Source organism: Oncorhynchus keta, chromosome 21 (assembly GCF_023373465.1).
Source record: "Oncorhynchus keta strain PuntledgeMale-10-30-2019 chromosome 21, Oket_V2, whole genome shotgun sequence".
Lineage (NCBI taxonomy): Eukaryota > Metazoa > Chordata > Actinopteri > Salmoniformes > Salmonidae > Oncorhynchus > Oncorhynchus keta.
The window spans coordinates 3,536,230-3,561,673 of record NC_068441.1 but is presented as its reverse complement, the minus strand read 5'-3'; the positions used below and the strand labels follow the sequence as shown (position 1 = coordinate 3,561,673).

Below are 25,444 nucleotides of genomic sequence, written 5' to 3'. Positions count from 1 at the left end.
ATGAAAGTGTTAGGATGTCCCTACTAGGTCTATAATAAGGTCCAAGATTCAGTCAAGTATCTGTTACAGACAATTCCTTAGGGGGTGGAGTCTGGGACCACTGTCTATATAGCCTGCCACTCCCTCTAAAGTGATGACTCTTTGAGGACTTACTGACTTTGGGAGTAGCAGAAACTGCCACCATGCCTGCGAAGCCTGCCCCTATCAAGAAGGCATCCCCGAAAGCGCCTGCTCCTAAGAAGGAGGAAGCACCTGCCCCTGCCCCTGCACCCGCGGAGGCGGCTCCTGCTGAAGTTGCTCCCCCTGTCGAGGTCGAAGCTCCACCGGCAGAGGCTGCCCCTGCCGAAGCAGCCGCACCTGCCGAGGCTGCCCCTGCCGAGGCTGCGCCTGCCGAGGCTGCGCCAACCGAAGAGAAGGCTCCCGCAGAACCTGCTCCTGAGCAGCCCAAAGCACCCACACCCCCTCCTCCAAATGGTAATGCAATAACGCTCCATGAAATGAGCCTCGGTTGGGCTTTTAGCAGAAACACGCGGGCTACTTTGTCATTTATGTCATTGATCTCCTCTCTGAATGGATGAGCCATGGTGACGTTTGTTTGGTGCGCAAGGGGCATACTTAACATTTTCATAAGTTCCCAGGAGTGCTAAAACTAAACGTTGACATGATTTGTTAATGGGTCTTTATAATTTACCCAATACTTCAATGGAGGTCATGGATCTTATGCCGGTCCCTTTGCCACTGGGTCTCTCCAAGAGCCTTCTATAAATAGCCTTACCATTTTTGGTCCAAAATGTAACTAACTCCCATTGCGCACCGCCAAAACCCCAGCAAAAATATTCCGTCACGTGATGTGTATTCCGAGAGAGTCTGTTCTTCCACATCATTTGGTTAAAAAAAATAAGCAACATTCGTCCATGATTGATTCATAAGAGAAAACGATAAAGCACTGAAGCCCCTACTTTTAAGATAGGCCTGAAGACTCATTACGGAAGACTTTGCAGAAGAATCATTGTGGGCTCCATGACGACAAGCCTACAATGTGTTGTGCAAGTGGTTGTGTAAGGCAGGGGTTCTCAAACTCGAGGCCCCCGCCCCCCCCTTGCATCAGGGAACAATTTTGTGGTGGTGGAACTCAGTCCGTCTTTAAACTTACTCTTGAAAGTCCCCACAGTTTAGGATCCACTGGCGTAAGGCTCTTGATAGCCTGACTACCTAGTCAAGTATTGCAACTGCTCGATATCTCACTGTATATGAGCTATTGATTAATGGTGATTCAGTGGACATCAAATTTCTATCCTTTGTGTATCTTTGCGCGCACCCTGATTCCCTGGATAAAGCATTGTGCTTGGCCGTAGGCTACTCTCTAATCGTTCAGGAAGTAGCTTACATTGTGTATCTTCAAACATAATAATCCATCCAGGAATAACACCACTACAGTCAACAGCTAGCAAACTAACATACCATATCACGAAACCTTTAACGTTAGCTGCTCTTGCTGAAGAGGCTCCTTCCCCACCTGAGGTGCCTGTTGAGCCGCCTGCTGAGCCAGAGGGTAATTCATGCATCACAATGCTGACAAGGCATACTTGAATCAGAGTGCATTCATTACATCATATACGTTTCAAACTATACTGAACAAAATTAATATAAAATGCAACATAAAGTGTTGGTCCCATGTTTTATGAGCTGCAATAAAAGATCACCGAAATTTTCCATACGCACAAAACACTTCTTGTGCACACGTGTTTACCTCCCTGTTAGTGAGCATTTCTCCTTTGCCAAGATAATCCATACACCTGACAGGTGTGGAATATCAATAAGCTGATTAAACAGCATGATTATTACATAGGCACAACTTGTGCTGGGGGACAATAAAAATGTGCAGTTTTGTCACACAACACAATGCCACGGATGTCTTAAGATTTGAGGGAGCGTGCAATTGGCATGCTGACTGCCGGAATGTCCACCAGAACTGTTGCCAGAGAATTGAATGTTTTTCTCTATCATAAGACACCTCCAAAATCGTTTTAGAGAATATGGCAGTACACCCAACCAGCCTCACAACTGCAGACCACTTGTAACCATGCCAGGCCAGGATCTCCAAGTCTGGCTTCTTCACCTGCGGACAGCTGATGAAATCAAGGACTCTATCTGTCTGCAATAAACTCTTTGCTGGGCCTACGCTGAGGCACCATCCAAGGGTAAAGCCAAGAATAACAGATGTTTGTTTTGACTAGGCTTAACCTCTTTTACTGTAAGTTCTTGATCTCTACTCGTGTACGGGTACTTCCTATCCACATAACATTCTGCCACATCTTTTCATTTTGTAACATCTTTTGAAATGTTTAAAGCCAGCTTTTGCTCTAAACGCCTTGCTAATGTTTAATTAATAGCAGCCACCTCCACTGCTGCAGAGGAAGGCACCCCAGCTGCTGATGCTGAGGTTGTTGCCCACCCTGATGGTAACAGGCTCACTACCAATCCATAAGGAGCCAAGGGACTTCATCATAGGCCACTTAATATGGATTTTCCTGTTTAGAATGATGGCGAATCATTTTTGGCTAACAGCACTAACTCACGAGTGGCACAGCGGTCTAAGGCACTGCATCTCAGTGCTAGAGGTGTCACGACAGATCCTGGTTTGATTCCAGGCAGTATTAGGGTTAGGCCGTCATTGTAAATGAGAATTTGTTCTTAACTGACTTGCCTAGTTAAATGGAAAAAAAGAGCTAGACGATCTCAATGATAATTGGGCATTTTGCCCGTCCTGGAAGGTATGGCCTTATTTTCATGGTCCCTGATCTGTTTGTGCTGTCTGTCTTCCCAACTCCTCTGGTCATTATCATAAGAGTTAACAGATCTGGGACTCTTATGTTATTTGAACTAATTCATTAGATGAATCTCTAACATTAAACACTAGCTGATGCTGCTGCAGCTACAGGTGCCTCAACCACAGAGGGATATGCCCCTGCTGCTGAAGGAGTAAACCCTGTTTATGTGAAATGGATCAATTATACCTTCACATCTGAATATGTCCAATTCCAATCCACTCCAAAATGGGATCATGAGAAGGTATAGTTAGTTTGGTATACATATAATCCATTCAAAGGTTTTTCCTGTCCATGTGACCTGACCAGGGGAACACTCCGGGCCCTAGTTAAAACCTAGTGCACCTTAGCAGATGGAATAGGTGAAGACTGTTTTCATCTCTCTACTGCATGAAGAAAGAGGAGTTCAGTAAGAGATGGCATTGGAATGGATTCTAGAATACTGGTCTCATACCTACTGCCTCTGACTTTTTCTGTAAATGCACATTTAACATCAGCCGCTGCTGCCGACGCAGCCTCCGTAGAGGAACCCCCAAAACACCTACCGCCCCCCACCCAAAGGTAAACCAACTCGACAGTCAGAGGAAGGATTGGTCAAACGGTTACGGAGCTCTTCACACATTCTCCTATTACATTTTAAAAATAATTGATATGATAACCCAGTATCGTGTCCTCCAAGTTTCAAGTTGTACAATGTCTGCATTATTTTTGCATTTCTAAACAATGTGGAGCCTTTAATGCCATGTTTCCGTTGATATGATAACCCAATTAGGTTAACTATTTCCTCTTGCAACTCGAGTTGTACATTGTCTGAATTGTGTTAGCATTTCCAAACTAAATAGAGCCACATTACTTTGTTTTTGATTGATAATGTATAATCTAATAGGGCTAATATTTAATCTCACTTCCGAGTTGTACAATGCGTTATCTGAATTGTGTTTGCGTTTCCCAACTGTAGAGCCCACCAGTGAGCCCTTGGAAGTGACAGTGGACGACAAGAGCGACACTTCAGTGACCATCACCTGGAGGCCTCCAAAGACCATTCCAGCCGACTCTGGCCTGGATGGGTACACTGTGGAAATCACCAAGGAGGGAAGTAAGTTATTCAAGCCCACTACCTTAACTAATCTTGTCCCAGATCTGTTTGTGCAGTCTTGCCAACTCCTATGGTCATGGGCGTGATCAATCTGATACCAGGCTACTATTTGACTACTAAGTTCTTTGAATGTTATGTTGTCCCATTGAATGTTGTACATTTCTGATATGCTTATAAGGTAAAATAGAGAATTAACCACAACCTTAGAAAAATGTTTATCGATTTGTTTTACCTAACACCATACGATGTGGCTGCGTTCCACTTTAAGCTGTTGCCATTTGAAATGATATGATTTGAGCTGGTCAGACCTATCAGTTGCACCTGTCCCCTCCCCTGCATGTCACTAGATGATTTATACTGTACCTAACCTCTCCCTATAAGGAGAGAGGCATTACTGGCGGTGCCATGGACTAGCTGGTGCCTGCTTTTAGATCACAACCTTCTGCTAATGTCAGTAGCAGACTCAAGTCAAAAAGAAATCATAGTAATGCAACTGCACATTTCACCTTGCAAATGTAATAATGCACCCGGAAAATGAACATTTTAATGTATGATATTCTTATTCATGAATCTCCTTCATTCATCAATTTAAACATATGGTTTTTGGGCCCAGATAGGAAGATAAGTCATGCCAATCCTTTCCATCCAGGTACTTCCCCTGATTCTCAGTCACCACTAGAAATATTACGTATTGAAATATGTGTCCTGTAGTTTCCATTTTCACTCAGTGACGAAGTGAAGATTCTCTGTATCTTTCCCAGTGTTTCTTAATTGTCCCTGCCTCTTTCACCTTGCTCTCTGCTCATTGTCTGATCATAAGGTGTACCTTGAAGGTCCTGTCAAATAAAATGACACAACTCATGAACTGAGCTATTCGCTGATACTTATTGTCCTCGCTGTGATCACTCTCCTGCCACAGTTCTATATTGTACTAAGTTTGTTCACTTTCCTGTCACAGCTGAAGACTGGAAAGTAGCCAACGAGGATCTGACCGTGTCCTGCCGTTATGTCATCAAGAACCAGACTACCGGCGACCGTCTGCTGATCCGGGTGGTTGCTGTAAACCCTGGTGGCCGCAGCCCTCCTGCTACCATCGCTGACCCTGTTCTGGTCAAGGAGGTTGGGGGTAAGCAAAGCCTGGGCAATAGTCCTCACTCACAAACAGCCCTTAACTACTGTACTTCAGAAGCATGCCATGGTCCATTTCTTCCAACCAGCAGATGTGTGGTTTTTTTTCCATGGACTTCAAGTAGACAGTATTGTATTATTGGTACGGCAATTAACAGCAAGTCCAAACTGTTTGCGGTGGGCGGTGTCAGTCTTTATCGTTGAAGTGGCTTTTAAAAGAGCTGACGTTGAAACAGCTAGGGAGAATCGGCTCCGCTTGATTTCAATCTCAGATATCCAACGGCTGTTGTCACATCCCTGGCCCGTTAGAATAATGCAACTGTTGCCTTCCCAGATTGTTGCCACCAAGAGTGGGGTAGAGATCCTCGGTCTAAGCTCCCCATTTGTAAAAGGATAAATATACTACCTCCGACACCTTTTGGGTGCATGTTTTCACCTGTGTCTTCTTACTTTGTCTACTTTTTGTTTTCCTCAATGACAACCGTTAATGGTTAGTCAAGCATCTTCATTTACAGCAATCATCCTGGAAGCAAGTGAATGTACTGTATACAGTGGCCCTGGATTTTGTGTTTTATCCAGAGTCCGATGTTCTGAATATACGGTAAAATAGTTCTATCAAAACCAAAGTAATTGGTAGACCTACGTTTTTGTCTTTTTATGAGAGTTGATTAAAACATTATTTATGTAAGCAAGGATCAGCAAATGTGTAATAGAGAATTTTAGTGGAGGGTAATGAAACCTGAACCCCAAGGACTTATACAGGGACTGGCCGACCCCCAATCGGAGTGTCACAGTCCCTGTACCACAGTCCCACCGTCAAACTTAGCCATTGGTCCACCAATAAAAGCATCTGGTTTACCACACAATTGAACGACCGCTAACTTTACCACAAATCCTTGGAAAAATAGTTGGGACGTGTCTGCTATTAACACGGATTCAATTCGGAAGGTTTGGCATCAAGTTGACTCCCCGGTCAGAATGCGTGCTGGAGAGGTGTCAAGCCAACCCATGTAAGAGCGATGGAAACAAGTGCAATCTGTCGAGGGGGGTGGGGATGGGGGACATTCCAAAGTGTCCACTCTACACAGAGGGGGTGGGGACAGGGGAGGGATCTAACGTCTCGTATGCCATCTAAGTCCTTTGAGACGACCAGGGACCCTGTGTTTATTTTGAAACATGCCACAGACTCTGACGGGGACAAGGCAGTTCTCTTTTGACATGATCGCCGCATAAGGAGCGTCAAATCAGGACACTCCACGGAGAAACACACCTAATTCTACCATGCCCATTCCCCAGTTGGTTGATTGTTTTGCTTTAAATACATGTTCTGATAGCAGCACATATTTCTGCCTCGAGCACTAGTGCATAGGTTTGTATGGGTGCAGGTGTGCAATTATATGAACATGAGTTATTTACAAATGTAAACCATTCTGTCCATGTTTTAACACAGTAAGCCGTTGGCTGTGAATGGTGTGTTTGTGGGGAACCCTATGGTCTTGGAGAATCTACAGTACAGTTGAGTGTGATTCTTACTGCAGCCTGTTTAACAGTGTGGGCTGGGGTAACTGTAGATCTACATCATGTGTTGCGACATGGCATGAGTTCAGATGGGACCTATTTAGAGCTCTGGTGAGTGACACTCCGCTAGACTCAGCAGGTGTTTGGTTCCCACCAAACTAGATCTGGTCTGGATGACTGGAGTGCAGGAGAATCTGTCTCAAAGCTGAAGGTACAGAGAGTGGGTTTTGAGGAGGTTGATTTTTATTCTTTCAGATACATATTCAATTGCTCACTCTGAAGTATCTCTGAAGTGTCCTATCCATTGTGTGGGTCACAGTTTCAGAGTCATTTTACTTCTTTGAACAGGTTGATTATTATTATTCGTAAACATTTTTTTTCTGCCTTTAGCTCGCCCCAAAGTCCGCCTGCCTCGCTTCCTGAGGCAGAGGTATGTCAAGAAAGTCGGCGAGAAGATCAACCTTGTCATCCCCTACTCTGTGAGTTTGCATTATGAGATGGGAAGGCCTGGGAGTGTCTAAACCACATGAGCTGAGCAGGACCAAAACCATTTGGGCCCTAGTTATAGGCTACAACTATGGGCTAGAGGTTTTTCACATGGTCAGAAAAGACTCCTGGCACTAATGATGTGAAATGACTTGATGTTGTAGCATGTGTCCATTCAGATGGAAGCTAAGGCAATTGATTGAGCCTTGTGTTCTTTACTTTCCTAGGGTAAACCTAAACCAGTGGTTAGCTGGTTAAAGGATGGACAGCCCCTCGACCCCAAGAGGGCCAACATCCGTACATCTGACAGAGACAGCATCCTGTTCATCCGTCAAACAGAGAGGGGGGACTCTGGCTCATACGAAATGTGCGTGAAGGTGGACGACTTTGAGGACAAAGCTGCTATCATCATCCAGATTATTGGTCAGTCAAATTCTATTAGACTATCCAACCTTCTTTTCATTTCCAAAACAGATGATGACACAGCATTAGCGTGTCAAAAAATACAGTTGGAGTCAGAAGTTTACATACACTTAGGTTGGAGTCATTAAAACTAATTTTTCAACCACTCCACAAATTTCTTTTTAACAAACTATTGTTTGCAAGTCGGTTAGGACAGTTTCACAAGGTTAGTCACATACTCAGTTATGTGGACACACATACAACTTTGTGCATTGACACAAGTCATTTTTCCAACAATTGTTTACAGACATATTATTTCACTTATAGTTCACTGTATCACAATTCCAGTGGGTCAGAAGTTTACATACACTAAGTTAACTGCGCCTATAAACAGCTTGGAAAATTCTAGAAGATGATGATGTTATGGCTTTAGAAGCTTCTGAATGGCTAATTGACATCATTTGAGTCAATTGGAGGTGTATCTGTTTATGTATTTCAAGACCTACCTTCAAACTCAGTGCCTCTTTGCTTGGCATAATGGGAAAATGTATTTTTGGAGAAATGTCCTCTGGTCTGATGAAACAAAAATAGAACTGTTTGGCCATAATGACCATCGTTATGAAGCACGGGTGTGGAAGCATCATGTTGTGGGGATGCTTTGCTGCAGGTGGGACTGGTGCACTTCACAAAATAGATGGCATCATGACGAAGGAAAATTATCTGGATATATTGAAGCAACATCTCAAGACATCAGTCCGGAAGTTAAAGTTTGGTCGCAAATGGGTCTTCCAAATGGACCCAAGCATACTTCCAAAATTGTGGCAAAATGGCTTAAGGACAACAAAGTCAAGGTATTGGAGTGGCCATCACAAGCCCTGACCTCAATCCTATAGAACATTTGTGGACAGAACTGAAAAAAGCATGTGTGAGAAAGGAGGCCTACAAACTTGACTCAGATACACCAGCTCTGTCTGGAGGAATGGACCACAATTCACCTAACTTATTGTGGGAAGCTTGTGGAAGGCTACCTGAAATGTTTGACCCAAGTTAAACCATTTAAAGGCAATGCTAGCAAATACTAATTGACTGTATGTAAACTTCTGACCCACTGGGAATGCGATGAAAGAAATAACAGCTGACATAATCAGTTCTCTCTACTATTATTCTGACATTTCACATTCTTAAAATAAAGTGGTGATCCTAAAACAGGGAATATTTACAAGGATTAAATGTCAGGAATTGTGAAAAACTGAGTTGAAATGTATTTGGCTAAGGTGTATGTAGACTTCTGACTTCAACTGTAGGTATATTTTGGTCATCACTAGGGCCAGGAGTTGTTTCTGGTCAGATCTTAACTGATCTGGAGAGTGATCAAGTTTTTTGTGAGTCTACTGATACTAATGATGCAACCCATATTGAACCATGTGTCTCGGTGCTTGCTCTCCCACAGAGTTGCCCGGGCCACCAGCCAGCATTAAGATTGTGGATGTCTGGGGATTCAACGTTGCTTTGGAGTGGACCGTACCCAAAGATAATGGTAACACAGAGATCACAGGCTACACTGTCCAGAAAGCTGACAAGAAGACCGGGGTGAGAAACCCTCTTGCTTACCATACAATGTAATAGTGAATGACATACTGAGTCATTCACAACTTCTGTAGCCCTCTCGTCTACACAATTCCCATTGATTCAGCAGCAAATATATTCCCTGTAATCAAATACAATCCCCCAAAATGTTATTTAAAAGTACATCTCAGTATACTTTACACCAAAAAATTGTCTTCCAAAAGAAAATGCAACGTGTAATAACAGGCCATTGAAATGGCCATTGAAATGTTATTAATACTCATATGGTCTCTTGCCCAGGACTGGTTCAACATTTTGGAGCACTACACCAGACTAAACGCCACCATCTCAGACCTCATTATGGGCAACACCTACACCTTCAGGATCTTTGCAGAGAACAAGTGCGGACTCAGTGAGGAATGTGCCGTGACCAAGGGAGAAGCCACCATTGTGAAGGAGGGTGAGACACTCTCCACACCACCCTTAAAAAAAGAGTCCCTTACAAAAAAAAGAAACATGAGAAAATCACACGTGAAAAGAACATTTATTTATATATATACATACACGCACCAGTCAAACTAATTCAAGGGATTTTCTTTATTTTGACTATTTTCTACATTGTAGAATAATAGTGAAGACATCAAAACTACGAAGTAACACATATCGAGTCGTATACTAACCAAAAAAAGTGTTAAACAAATCCAAATATATTTTAGCTTCTTCAAAGTAGCCACTCTTTGCCTTGGTGACAGTTGTGCACACTCTTCGCATTCTCTCAACCACCTTCATGGGGAATTATTTTCCAACAGTCTTGACGGAGTTCCCACATATGCTGAGCACTTGTTGGCTGCTTCTCCTCTGTGGTCCAACTCATCCCAAACCATCTCAATTGCATTACGGTTGGGTGATTGTGGAGGACAGGTCATCTGATGCAGCACTCCATCACTCTCCTTGGTCAATTAACCCTTACACAGCCTGGTGGTGTGTTTTGGGTCATAGTCCTGTTGAAACAAATGATAGTCCCACTAAGTGCAAACCAAGACGGTAAGGCGTATTGCTGCAGAATGCTGTGGTAGCCATGCTCGTTAAGTGTGCCTTGAATTCTAAATTAATCACTGACAGGGACACCAGCAAAGCACCATCACACCTCCTCTATGCATCTCACAAAGACACGGCGGTTGGAACCAAAAATCTCTCATTTGGACTCATCAGACAAAAGGACATATTTCCACTGGTCTAATGTCCATTGCTCGTGTTTCTCGTAGTCTTCCTTTCCTGTGGCAGTCCTCATGAGAGACAGTTTCATCATAGCGCTTGATGTTTTTTTTGCGACAGCCCTTGAAGAAATTTGAAAAGTTCTTGAAATTTTCCAGATTGACTGACCATGTCTTAAAGTAATGATGGACTGTCATTTCTCTTTGCTTATTTGAGCTGTTCTTGCCATCAGATGGTATTTTACCAATAGGTCTATCTTCTGTATACCTTCTCACAACACAACTGATTGGCTCAAATGTATTTAGAAGGAAAGAAATTCCGCAAATTAACAAGGCACACCTGTTAATTGAAATGCGTTGCAGGTACCTCATGAAGCTGGTTGAGAGAATGCTAGTTGAGAGAATGCTAGTTGAGAGAATGCTAGTTGAGAGAATGCCAAGAGTGTTCAGAGCTGTCATCAAGGCAAAAGGTGGCTTGATTTCTTCAACACTGTTTTGGTTACAACATGATTCCATATGTGTTATTTCGTAGTTTTTATATCTTCACTATTATTCTACAATGTAGCAAATAGTAACAACTCTGGAATGAGTAGGTGTGTCCAAACTTGACTGGTACTGTGTATATATATTTTTACATGCCATTTACATGAGTCAGATACATGGTTTTCGGACACGCGTGACGTTTCACGTGAATTTGTCACGTGAACAAATCATATGTAAAAAATAATAATAATAATAATAATAATAATAATAATAATAATGTGGGAAAAGCAGACACATTGTTTTCAGACATGTGAAGTTTAAAATGGATTTTCACATGACTCAAGGCACATTTCCCTGTTTCTCAACATTTCACATGTGATTATATAAGTTTCACATGTATGCTTTTATAACTGGCAGGATTAGAACCCAGGTGTCCAACGGGAGATCCCAAATGTCTTTACCATTTGACCATGAGGGCCAACACTATTTAGAAGTCGTAGGCGGGGCTACCTCATCACGTGGCCATTAGCAACCATGACCGACTCATGTCCGCTTTTCACATTTTGTCAACCATGGGTATCAACAATAAGAAAAAACTGTAACCGAGTTTATCACAGGATTTGCTGTGATTCATAGTTTGCTCAAGTTGAGTTGTCATTTTAGATTTTTGTTTATACATATAGCAGTACATGAACATTGCTGTTCTGATTTTATCCAAAGTAACGGTTAGCAAAATCAGGTAAATTGTTTAACAAACTTAGTTTAACCTTAAAGTCAACTTGTTTTGACATCGTATTGCTGATTTTAGCTATATAGACTCATGTATTTGGGATGTTTTCAGTGTATTTTAAACGCTTTCAGACATTGCAATAAGAAAATTGAGCACAAAAAGGATTTCAGTTAATGACTTTGGTTAACTGATTAACTTCGACAGTGCTAATTTTGACATGTTAAAAAGGATAAATAAGGAGACACGGAGCCCTAGTTTCTCAGTTCTTTTCACTGAGCTTCTTCCAACGATCAGTGATCAACATATGAAGGAGAGAGGCGTGTGCTTGCAGTTTCAACACTCTGAATTGATGGCTCAAGAATAAGAAATTATACCGTTTAACACACTTGAATGATTATTCACAGAATGCCATTAAATAATGAGCAATTCCATATGTGGAAACATTTCTACTGCAACATGTTACCCCACTTTTTTCACATGTGAGGAGAATAAACACTATTTCACTCCACATGTGAAAGTTAGATTTTCACATAATTGTTTTTTAAATGTGAAAATTCTAATTCAATTTTCATGTGATTTTTTTGATGTGAACTCGAAATTCTACATTTGAATGTGAGCTTTTCAAAGTTCTTCACGTGAAACTGCATATCCGATTTTCACATGACATATTTATAACGTGAAACAGCAAATGTCACATATGCAACTGCAATTCACATGTGATGTGAAAATGTTTTTCTTCCCACATCTGAAAGGTGGTGTTAACTTGTGAACTCTAAAAGTAATCATGTGAAAATACAGTTTCATGTGAAAACAGCTATTTGACATGGTTTTTTAAACGGGTCCCCCACAACGTTAGAGAATGTTAGAACGAGTGGAACAATAAAGTCTTCTTGTAGTTTGCCCCCATTTAGAACCTAATCCATGCTTGTCTCATTATTTTTCAGTTATTGACTACAAACCTACCCCGTTCGTGGAGCATGACTTCACCGAGGCTCCCAAGTTCACCACTGTTCTGAACGACAGGTCCACCACTGTTGGCTACAGCACCAAGCTGCTGTGCTCTGTGAGGGGATGCCCCAAGGTAAAACTTAGGTTGTTCATGAGGTTGTAACTGTAGGTTGTTAATGAAATGGACACCTGGCGGCTAGGCTAGCAGAACTGCATTTGTTAAGGATACCCATTAGCCAAGGCAGCAGCTTCTCCTCCTGGGGTCCAGCAACATTAAGGCAGTTATATATTATTTAAAATATTACATTAACACTTTTCACAGCACATTAAGTGTGTGAACTCAGGCCACTACTTTACTACCACATAAATACAATACAAAATCCATGTGTACGTGTGTGTAGAGTGCATGTCTTATGTGAATGTGTAAACGTGTGTGTAGAGTGCATGTCTTATGTGAATGTGTAAACGTGTGTGTAGAGTGCATGTCTTATGTGAATGTGTAAACGTGTGTGTAGAGTGCATGTCTTATGTGAATGTGTAAACGTGTGTGTAGAGTGCATGTCTTATGTGACTGTGTAAACGTGTGTGTAGAGTGCATGTCTTATGTGAATGTGTAAACGTGTGTGTAGAGTGCATGTCTTATGTGAATGTGTAAACGTGTGTGTAGAGTGCATGTCTTATGTGAATGTGTAAACGTGTGTGTGTGTCTCCACTGTTCCATAAGGTGTATTTTTAACTGTTTTAAATCTGATTCTACTGTTTGCATCAGTTACCTGATGTGCACACACAGACACAGACACACACAGTCTATGGAAGGAGGGTTTTTTAGTCTCTTTGTTAGCCTCCTGCATATTTTAGGCTGGGTATCTGTATAAGCACTTTGTGACAACTGCTGATGTAAGAACGGCTTTATAAAAAACTATTTATTGATTGATGTCTGAGCCTCCAGCTCAGCCTGTCCCCTTCCCTCCCACTAGATCCACTGGGTTGCCAGTCGCCACAGCAGAGCAGCATTTTTTATTTAACCTTCATTTAACCAGGCAAGGCAGTTAAGAACAAAGTACTTACAATGAAGGCCTACCCCGGCCAAACCCTAACGACGCTGGGCCAATTGTGCACCGCCCTATGGGTCTCCCAATCACGCCCGGTTGTGATACAGCCTGGAATCAAACCAGGGTCTGTAGTGACGCCTCTAGCACTGGGATGCAGTGCCTTAGACCGCTGTGTCACTCAGGAGTTGAACATGCAGCTCCGTATAGGGTTAGGTTATGATAGTCTCCCTCTGAGTGGAACCTTGGACTCCTAGCCGACTGGGCTGTAGTGGGTGTGTGGCAGAGAGGAGGGGGTGGAGGGGTCAGATGTGTTACATTCCTACCCTGAGGGGATCATGGGGGGCCTTTACACTGACCCTTACGAAAGAACAAGTCAAATTTGCAATTTCATATGTTGAGTTTAAATTTAAATATTACATTTAGACTTCACATGTTAATTAACACCACCTTTTCACATTTGAGGAGAACAACATGTTTTCACCGTGAATTGCAGTTTCACATGTGAAAGTTAACATATAAAACTGCAAATTTCACATTTGAAAAAAAATCTCACTTTGAAATGTAGAATTGCATTTTCGCATGTGAAAACATTCCCTTGTGAAAATCACATTTTTCGTTTCACATGAAAATCTTTCACTTGTGGAATTGCAGATTCACATGTGGGGTTGAAATGATGTTGCAGTAGCAATATTTATTTTGTGCATGACACAAGTCATTTTTCCAACAATGGTTTACAGACAGATTATTGAATTTATAATTCACCGTATCACAATTCCAGTGGGTCAGTAGTTTACACATTTCTTGTTAACAAACTATAGTTTTGGCAAGTCAGTTAGGACATCTACTTTGTGCATGGCACAAGTAATTTTTCCAACAATTGTTTACAGACAGATTATTTAATTTATAATTCACCGTATCACAATTCCAGTGGGTTAGAAGTTTACATACACTAAATTGACTTGAAAATTCCAGAATATGATGTCATGGCTTCAGAAGCTTCTGATAGGCTAATTGACATAATTTGCAAATTGTAGGTGTACCTGTGGATGAATTTCAAAGCCTACCTTCAAAATCAGTGCCTCTTTGCTTGACATGGAAAAATCAAAAGATATCAGCCAAGACCTCAGAAAAAAGAAATGGTAGACCTCCATGTCTGATTCATCCTTGGGAGCATTTTCCAAATGCCTGAAGGTACCACTTTCATCTGTACAAACAATAGTCCGCAAGTATAAACACCATGGGACCTCGCAGCCATCGTACCACTCAGGAAGGAGATGCGTTCTGTCTCCTAGAGATGAACGTACTTTGGTGCGAAAAGTGTAAAGAACAACAGAAAGGACCTTGTGAAGATGCTGGAGGAAACGGGTACAAAAGTATCTTTATCCACAGTAAAACAAGTCCTATATCGACATAACCTGAAAGGCCGCTCAGCAAGGAAAAGCCACTGCTCCAAAACCGCCATAAAAAAGACAGACTACGGTTTGCAACTGCATATGGGGACAAAGATCGTACTTTTTGGAGAAATGTCCTCTGGTCTGATGAAACAAATATACAACTGTTAGGCCATAATGACCATCGTTATGTTTGGAGGAAAAGGGGGAGGCTTGCAAGCCGAAGAACACCATCCCAACCTTGAAGCACAGGGGTGACAGCATCATGCTGTGGGGATGCTTTGCTGCAGGAGGTACTGTTGCACTTCAAAAAATAGATGGCTTCAAGAGGAGGAAAATTATCTGGAAATCTTGAAGCAACATCTCAAGACATCAGTCAGGAAGTTAAAGCTTGGTCGCAAATGGGTCTTCCAAATGGACAATGACCCCAAGCATTCTTCCAAAATTGTGGCAAAATGGCTTAAGGACAACAAAGTCAAGGTATTGGAGTGAAAGCCCTGACCTCAATCCTATAGAACATTTGTGGGCAGAACTGAAAAAGTGTGTGCGAGCAAGGAGGCCTACGACCCTGACTCAGTTACACAAGCTCTGTCAGGAGAAATGGGCCAATATTCACCCAACTTATTGTGGGAAGCTTGTGGAAGACTACCCAAAATGTTTGACCCAAGTTAATCAATTTAAAGGCAATGCTACCAAATACTAATTGAGTGGGTGTAAACTTCTGACCCACTGGGAATGTGATGACAGAAATAAAAGCTGAAATAAATCATTCTCTCTACTATTACTCTGACATTTCACATTCTTAAAATAAAGTGGTGAGCCAAACTGACCTAAGATAGGGAATGTTTACTAGGATTAAATGTCAGGATTTGTGAAAAACTGAGTTGAAATGTATTTGGCTAAGGTGTATGTAAACTTGACTTCAACTGTATGTTACCGTCAAAAGAAAGGGCTTAATTTCCAAACTGCCTCTGGAAGCTACGTCAGCACAAGAACTGTTCGTTGGGAGCTTCATAAAATTGGTTTCCATGGCCAAGCAACCGCACACAAGCCTAACGCTTCGAACACACCGACAGCGTTGTTGTGCAAAATAGTATGCAGCATCATCTGGCTATGTATGCATCAAAAAGTTCAACATTTGATGCATACATTCGATAAATCCAACGTATGCACCACACCGAACGCACTGCAAGAGCCTCTGCAATGCAATGCTGCAAGGCAAACGTAGAGTTTCCTTGGAAATGGTGTATCAAAACGAAAATGACGCTGTCGGTGTGATCGACGCGTTAGATCACCTTGCGCAATGCCAAGCTTCGGCTGGAGTGGTGTAAAGCTCGCCGCCATTGGACTCTGGAGCAGTGGAAAGCAGTGGAAACGCGTTCTCTGGAGTGATGAATCACGCTTCACCATCTAGCAGTCCGACGGAAGAATCTGGGTTTGACGGATGCCAGGACAACGCTACTTGCCCCAATGCATAGTGACAACTGTAAAGTTTGGCGGAGGAGGAATAATGGTCTGGGGCTGTTTTTCATGGATCGAGCTAGGCCCCTTAGTTCCAGTGAATTAAAATCTTAACGCTACAGTATACAATGAGATTCTAGATGAATATGTGCTTCCAAAGTAGTGGCAACAATTTGGGGAAGGCCCTTTCCTGTTTCAGCATGACAATGCCCCCATGCCCAAGCAAGGTCCATACAGAAATGGTTTGTCGAGATCGGTGTGGAAGAACTTGACTGGCGTGCACAGAGCCCCCACTTCAACCTCATCGAACACCTTTGGGATGAATTGGAATGCCGACTGCGAGCCAGGCCTAATTTCCCAACATCAGTGCCTGACCTTGGTAATGCTGAATGGTATTCTTGTGGCTGAATGGAAGCAAGTCCCTGCAGCAATGTTCCAACAACTAGTGAAAAGCCTTCCCAGAAGAGTGGAGCAGCACAGGGGGTACAAACTGCTGTTGTAGCAGCAAAGGGGGTACAAACACCATATTAATGGCCATGATTTTGGAATGTGATGTTCGACGAGCCATGTAGTGTATGTCCCCTTTGCGATGCGCTGATCATTGTAGGATTTTAGTATCGTGCATAGTAACACATGCTCCGTGTACACGAAAGCTGAAATAAACAGTTGATATGAAACGTATAAATCACATATGTCATTGCAGCCTAAGATCATGTGGATGAAAAACAAGATGATTCTCAACAACATGGACAACCCCAAGTACAGGATGATCAGCACAGGGGGCATCTGCACCCTGGAGATCCGTAAGCCTGGCCCATACGACGGTGGTGAGTATGTCTGCAGAGCCGAGAATACACTGGGGAAGGTCGACACCGGCTGCAAGCTGGAGGTCAAAAGTAAGTTGTTGTGGTGAAAAAATAAATTGCTTTCACTTGTCTTTTCCTGCTAGTACTGTCTCTTCTAGTAGGATAACTTCTTTGTTGAGAAAATTGGACTTACTATGACTGTGTGACTGTGGTATGTGGTTGGCTCAACTTAAGTAACTAACTGTAAGTCTCTCTGGATAAGAGCTTCTGCTAAATGACTAAATTATCAAATGTAAAAGTAACTTAATTTCAAACACCCTGGGCACACTCGGCTTAAATCAACGTTGTCTCCACGCCATTTCAATAAAATTACATGAAATCAACGTGGGATAAAAGTTGAATTGATGTCTGTACCCAGTGGGAAAGTGCTTTCTCATACATGGTTTTACCCGAGGAAGAAGTCTCGCAAACTATGAAGCGAGTTCATCTATAACACAGACCATGCTTTTGTAATCAAATGTATTTCTACTTTTAGTGGTGTTATATATTATTCATTATCCATGCAAATTTAGACACTCGATATTTGCCGTATTTGAAATCAGGCTGTATGGAAATATTGCCATTTGTTCATGATCACTAAATGACTTATATTTACCTCAACAGAGCCTTTGCAAGCAGACACTGACAAAGACGAGTAGGAACAGTAAATGCACATGCATACAGGTCAGTCACTCTTATTGGCATGAATAAGGTTTCATGTGGGAAATGGGCTTCAATTTACAAGGCCCGAATTCAGAAGTTGACTGAATCAATAAATAAAAGGCCACTTTGTTTCAAAATATACTTGTTTAATATCTTTATTAAAAGAAAGAAATATCCATCTCGGCCTTTCATCTGCTTTGACTTTGGTCTTATTGGAGAGAGAGTTTATATGTACCCATATTATCACCTAAAATGTTGCACCAACATTTATTTTAATATGTACCAAAAGTCTATTTGAGTCCTGGTGTGACGTACATATTCTCCAAGGCTGGCCTTACATGGTGAGCCCTAAAGTGGGAGGTGGAAGGTGGCCTCTGCAATTGCAAGGGTCTGAGTGCTAGTTCTATCTGCTGCTCATAAAATAGCCCTGTAATGGCTCCATATACAGTGGAGTTGCACTCAGTTGGGGGACGGCATAATCTCCTTGACTCCTTGACTAGCGGGCCCATTAGGGACCAGCGAGACACTGCAATTTACTACCAGGATCCTCAGCATTGCAAGCAGCTTTTCACCCACCAAGGTGTTGAGTATCCCCCGTGGAGATTCAATCAGCTCTGTTCACTTGCAAAAATATATATATATATATATTAAACTGGCTGCATTTTTTTTTTTTTTTTATGTTGGAATATACATTTTGTAGACCTGCTACTGCAGTTCTAACCACCGCAGTTGGCTAAATATGGCATGTGAATTGACACCTGTCCTTTACATCTGTTACAGTCCCAAATTAGAAGCAAGTGGAATGAGGCCTTTACAAAAAGGTGAGGTGGTCTTTATAAGCTCTGAACTGTACTTTCTCTCTTTTGATGTGAAATATGTCGAGACACTGAATAACTTTCGGTGAGTTTTAAAGTTATATATGCCATTTGTTTTTCTATAGGATGGTTCTGGATGCTGGAAAAAAAACATGTACATATGACTGACTGGAGAGAACAAACAATGAAATGGTTCATGTCTACAACCGCTGTATCCTACCCTTTCCTATATTTATGAAGATTTTCTTTTTGTTGCCTTTATTTATTTTTCTTCCTTAGTACTCTCTGGTATAGAGTTCATATCCATGTCCACAACCAACTCAGATGTCAACAACTGTCTGTCACATTGTAATTCTGAATAGGTCTCCATTATATAGAGCAAATCGATTGTTACTGATTGGAGATTAAAGATGTAAAACCTCGGAATGTGTTACAATATTTTGATTTAATGCCTTTCTTTTGTTGAATAAACCTACAATTGAATAAACCTTCTCTAAGCTGAAGTAAAAATGACAATGGGTCGATCGAAAACATTCTGTACTTATTGTGGAAGAGGAAAAGTTATGGCAAGGCCAGCAGATTATTTCCTTACGAGGATTTTGTCATGTATTTGTATAATATACCGTATGTGTATGTGCAGTACACAGTAGTCACTCTTTAACTTGTTTATCACATGATATGATCTGATATTACAGTGGCATTTTATGGGTTGAATCCAAGCGGATCAGGTATCAGTCTACACACTGTCCTGGCACTCGATTACTCTCTTATGAATCCAGCCAAGAAGAATACAGAACTGAAAAAAACAGGGCAACAACACCCCTGCTAAATCAAGAGGCAGAAGAGCGTGTCCACACTTGGGCACTTTGGCTCACACACAAAAAGGTACAAGTGTAGCAACAGTATGACTGGCCCTCCAGCGGGCTATGTAACTGTTTCATCCTCACACAGTCATGGAGTTATTGGCATAGTGATAAGAGGCTGTGTTGCCAGAGATATGTAGATTGTTGCCAGTGATGACAATATGAAGCATTTGGATATGGTTGCAGGATGACATTATGTCTTTAAGAGAGTTGGAGAGAGAGGTGACCAGTGTCTGAAGGCATGGTTGGTACAAGAGAACCACTCAACAACAGCTCCCTCTAGTGTCCTTACTTGGAAATGACAAGGGTAGAGGCTATTTCTATTACAGTGAACCCACAGTGCACAGAAGTCAGTGCAACATCTAGTTTTGATATACGTATGGTTGAATTGTCGACTAAAGTGAAGTCACCATGTTTTTAAGGTTAAAAGTTGGATGAAAAAAACATTGACTATCTGGGTTGAAATGACGTATAAAACCATTAAAAATAATAAATGTAGGGAGTAGATTAACTTTAATATTGCAGATTGTGGCTTTATCAGTGTAATTATCTGCGTCCTTTCCAATCCCCCATATATTTCATGTTAAATATATATTTTTAATGCATTTTCCTTATTTTTCCCCTAACCCTAACATCCCTCCCCTAATAGGAGAAAACGAATGAATAACACTTAGGCTTCCACTTCCAGTTTATACATACCGTATACACATTACAGACAGTATATTTTACATGAGTTATCTTGTTTTTAGTATTTTTTCCCACCCTTCAGCTCCACACCAACCACTCCCATTTATCTCTGAACACCAACCAGTTTCGATTTCTATTTCCCATATATCTTGCAACTGTGATGTTTGACAAAAGTTCTGAACCTTTCTATTCACATAGTTTGTAAATTACAGATAAACATTTATCACATTATTGATCGATTGACAATTCATTTTTTAATCAGCCTGCAGTGCTTTTTGCAGAGTTAGCTTGAGGTAAATGTTGCATTTCTTCAACCATTCCTGAACCTGCCACCAAAAACAAATGTATGCGCAGTACCAAAACATGATTAATTTTGTCTCTTTGTAGCAAAATCTGTAGAGCTGGGATGGTTGTATCCCCAATATACAGTACCAGTCAACGTTTGGACACTCCTAGTCAAGGGCTTTTCTTTATTTTTACTATTTCTACATTGTAGAATAATGACTATGAATCAACTATGAATCAAAACTATGAATATGGAATCATGGAGTAATTTAAAAAATATATATTTTAGATTCTTCAAAGTAGCCACCCATTGCCTTGATGACAGCTTTGCCCACTCTTGGCATTCTCTCATTCTCTCATGGGGAATGCTTTTTTTCTTTTTCTTGAAGGAGTTCCCACATATGCTGAGCACTTGTTGGCTGCTTCTCCTCTGTGGTCCAACTCATCCCAAACCATCTCAATTGAGTTTAGGTTGGGTGATTGTGGAGGCCAGGTCATCTGATGCAGCACTCCATAACTCTCCTTCTTGGTCAAATAGCCCTTACACACCCTGGAGGTGTGTGTTGAGTCATTGTCCTGTTGAAAAACAAATGATAGCTGCACTAAGCGCAAACCAGATGGGATGGCGTATCACTGCAGAATATTGTGGTAGCCATGCTGGTTAAGTGTGCCTTGAATTCTAAATAAATCACTGACAGTGACACCAGCAAAGCACCCCCACACCATCACACCTCCTCCTCCATGCTTCATGGTGGGAACCACAGATGCGGAGATCATCTGTCTACCTACTGAGCGTCTCACAAAGACATGACTGTTGAAACCAAAAATCTAAAATCTTGGACTCATCAGACCAAAGGACAGATTTCCACCGGTCTAATGTCCAATGCTCGTGTTTCTTGGCCCAAGCAAGTCTCTTCTTATTGGTGTCCTTTTGTAATGGTTTCTTTGTAGCAATTCGACCATTAAGTCCTGATTCACACAGTCTCATCTGAACAGTTGATGTTGAGATGTGTCTGTTACTTGAACTCTGTGAAGCATTTATTTGGGCTGCAATCTGAGGTGCAGTTAACTAATGAACTTATCCTCTGCAGCAGAGGTAACTCTGGGTGTTCCTTTCCTGTGGCGGTCCTCATGAGAACCAGTTTCATCATAGTGCTTGATGGTTTTTGCAACCGCACTTGAAGAAACGTTCAAAGTTCTTGACATTTTCCGCATTGATTGACTTCATGTCTTAAAGCGGTGGCCCGTTCCTGTAGGTTCATGCTCTACAACATCCGCAGAGTACGACCCTGCCTCACACAGGAAGCGGCGCAGGTCCTAATCCAGGCACTTGTCATCTCCCGTCTGGATTACTGCAACTCGCTGTTGGCTGGGCTCCCTGCCTGTGCCATTAAACCCCTACAACTCATCCAGAACGCCGCAGCCCGTTTGGTGTTCAACCTTCCCAAGTTCTCTCACATCACCCCGCTCCACTGCTCTCTCCACTGGCTTCCAGTTGAAGCTCGCATCCGCTACAAGACAATGGTGCTTGCCTACGGAGCTGTGAGGGGAACGGCACCTCAGTACCTCCAGGCTCTGATCAGGCCCTACACCCAAACAAGGGCACTGCGTTCATCCACCTCTGGCCTGCTCGCCTCCCTACCACTGAGGAAGTACAGTTCCCGCTCAGCCCAGTCAAAACTGTTCGCTGCTCTGGCCCCCAATGGTGGAACACACTCCCTCACGACGCCAGGACAGCGGAGTCAATCACCACCTTCCAGAGACACCTGAAACTCCACCTCTTTAAGGAATACCTAGGATAGGATAAAGTAATCCTTCTCACCCCCCTTAAAAGATTTAGATGCACTATTGTAAAGTGGCTGTTCCACTGGATGTCATAAGCTGAATGCACCAATTTGTAAGTCGCTCTGGATAAGAGCGTCTGCTAAATGACTTAAATGTAAATGTTAAAGTAAAGGACTGTCATTTCTCTTTTCTTATTTGAGTTGTTCTTGCCATAATATGGAGTTGTGTTATTTCATAGTTTTGATGTCTTCACTATTATTCTACAGTGTAGAAAGTAGTAAAAGTAAAGAAAAACCCTGGAATTTAAAAGGGGGGGGGAGTCTTAGCTGTTGACTTCAGGCTTACAGTGGCACTGTGTGTCCGTCTGATACACCTGTTGGTTTGTTTGTCAAAGCTTCGCAACAATGTTGCTACTAATCTATGCGATCAATGACAGGAGCGGTCCCAAAAGATTACAACCACAACCTAGAGAGGTATATCTGGTGATTGACATAAACACTTTACAAACGGAACACGCTGAAAATCAACAAGACTTCTGCAAAGAGTTGCACACACTGTCAGACTGCCCCACCAAAACGAGAGCTTCCACACAGAGCCAGAAAAGCGATCTTTATTTTCTCCTCTTGACTGCTGATGCGCTCTTAAAGTGGCAGTGCACGGTGAAGGCTCCATGCAGTTTTTTGCCAAAATATTAATTCTCTTTTTAGCAATGTAAATACTGATCGTCTTTTCTTAATATCTGCTAAGCCATTACAATTATAACTGTCTATTCTTATTTACCATAATGCGTTATAAATTTCAATTCTGTTTTTCATAATATAAACTCAGCAAAAAAAGAAACTTTTCAGGACCCTGTCTTTCAAAGATAATTGGCAAAAATTCAAATAACTTCACAGATCTTCATTGTAAATGGTTTAAACACGGTTTCCCCATGCTTGTTCAATGAACCCTAAACAATTAACATGCACCTGTGGAACGGTCGTTAAGACACTAACAGCTTACAGACGTAGGCAATTAAGGTCACAGTTATGAAAACTTAGGCCTCTTTAGTGTCTTATCTACAGACTCTGAAAAACACCAAAAGAAAGATATCCAGGGTCCCTGCTCATCTTCATGAACATGTTTTATGGTGCAAAGAGGCACGAGGACTGCAGATGTGGCCAGGGAAGTAAATGTCAATGTCCGTACTGACGCCTAAGACAGGCTACAGGGAGACAGCTTATCGTCCTCGCAGTGGCAGACCACGTGTAACAACACCTACACAGGATCGGTACAACCGAACCTTTTAATTTATTTTACCTTTATTTAACTAGGCAAGTCAGTTAAGAACAAATTCTCATTTTCAATGACGGCCTAGGAACAGTAACAGTAACAGTAACTGCCTGTTCAGGGGCAGAACGACAGATTTGTACCTTGTCAGCTCAGGGGTTTGAACTTGCAACCTTCAGGTTACTAGTCCAACACTCTAACCACTAGGCTACCCTGCCGCCCCATCACACCTGCAGGACAGTTACCGGATGGTAACAGCAACTTCCCGAGTTACACCAGAAACGCACAATCCCTCCATCAGTCCTCAGATTGTCTGCAATAGGCTGGACTGAGGGCTTGTAGGGCTGTTGTAAGGCAGGTCCTCACCAGACATCACCGGCAACAACATTGACTGTGGGCGTAAACCCACCATCGCTCGACCAGACAGGACTGTCAAAAAGTTATCTTCACTGACGAGTCGCGGTTTTGTCTCAGCCGGGGTGATGGTCGGATTCGTGTTTATCGTCGAAGGAATGAGCGTAACACTGAGACCTGGAGCGGAATCGATTTGGAGGTGGAGGGTCCGTCATGGTCTGGGGCGGTGTGTCACCCCATCATCGGACCCATCATCGGACTGAGCTTGTTGTCATTGCAGGCAATCTCAACGCTGTGCGTTACAGTGAAGACATCCTCCTCCCTCATGTGATACTCCCTCATCTCGATCCCTCCGATGTCAACAACTACAGACCAGTATCCCTTCTTCTTTTCTCTCCAAAACTCTTGAACGTGCCGTCCTTGGCCAGCTCTCCCGCTATCTCTCTCAGAATGACCTTCTTGATCCAAATCAGTCAGGTTTCAAGACTGGTCATTCAACTGAGACTGCTCTTCTCTGTATCACGGAGGCGCTCCGCACCGCTAAAGCTAACTCTCTCTCCTCTGCTCTCATCCTTCTAGACCTATCGGCTGCCTTCGATACTGTGAACCATCAGATCCTCCTCTCCACCCTCTCCGAGTTGGGCATCTCCGGCGCGGCCCACGCTTGGATTGCGTCCTACCTGACAGGTCGCTCCTACCAGGTGGCGTGGCGAGAATCTGTCTCCTCACCACGCGCTCTCACCACTGGTGTCCCCCAGGGCTCTGTTCTAGGCCCTCTCCTATTCTCGCTATACACCAAGTCACTTGGCTCTGTCATAACCTCACATGGTCTCTCCTATCATTGCTATGCAGACGACACACAATTAATCTTCTCCTTTCCTCCTTCTGATGACCAGGTGGTGAATCGCATCTCTGCATGTCTGGCAGACATATCAGTGTGGATGACGGATCACCACCTCAAGCTGAACCTCGGCAAGACGGAGCTGCTCTTCCTCCCGGGGAAGGACTGCCCGTTCCATGATCTCGCCATCACGGTTGACAACTCCATTGTGTCCTCCTCCCAGAGCGCTAAGAACCTTGGCGTGATCCTGGACAACACCCAGTCGTTCTCAACTAACATCAAGGCGGTGGCCCTTTCCTGTAGGTTCATGCTCTACAACATCCGCAGAGTACGACCCTGCCTCACACAGGAAGCGGCGCAGGTCCTAATCCAGGCACTTGTCATCTCCCGTCTGGATTACTGCAACTCGCTGTTGGCTGGGCTCCCTGCCTGTGCAACTCATCCAGAACGCCGCAGCCCGTCTGGTGTTCAACCTTCCCAAGTTCTCTCACGTCACCCCGCTCCTCCGCTCTCTCCACTGGCTTCCAGTTGAAGCTCGCATCCGCTACAAGACCATGGTGCTTGCCTACGGAGCTGTGAGGGGAACGGCACCTCAGTACCTCCAGGCTCTGATCAGGCCCTACACCCAAACAAGGGCACTGCGTTCATCCACCTCTGGCCTGCTCGCCTCCCTACCACTGAGGAAGTACAGTTCCCGCTCAGCCCAGTCAAAACTGTTCGCTGCTCTGGCTCCC

At 42.8% G+C, this 25,444-nt stretch overlaps 1 protein-coding gene across 1 annotated transcript; it reads left to right on the top strand.

The window, feature by feature from the left end:
- Positions 1-123: 123 nt before the first annotated feature.
- mybphb (myosin binding protein Hb) lies at positions 124-19,048 on the top strand. Its single transcript, XM_035796192.2, has 12 exons — positions 124-474; positions 3,787-3,924; positions 4,883-5,050; positions 6,961-7,049; positions 7,284-7,479; positions 8,909-9,048; positions 9,325-9,484; positions 12,396-12,532; positions 17,007-17,199; positions 17,773-17,832; positions 18,592-18,632; positions 18,752-19,048. Exons 1-10 carry the CDS (start codon positions 183-185, stop codon positions 17,805-17,807), a joined length of 1,548 nt encoding a protein of 515 aa, XP_035652085.1. The 5' UTR covers positions 124-182; the 3' UTR covers positions 17,808-17,832; positions 18,592-18,632; positions 18,752-19,048.
- The last annotated feature ends 6,396 nt before the right edge of the window (positions 19,049-25,444 follow it).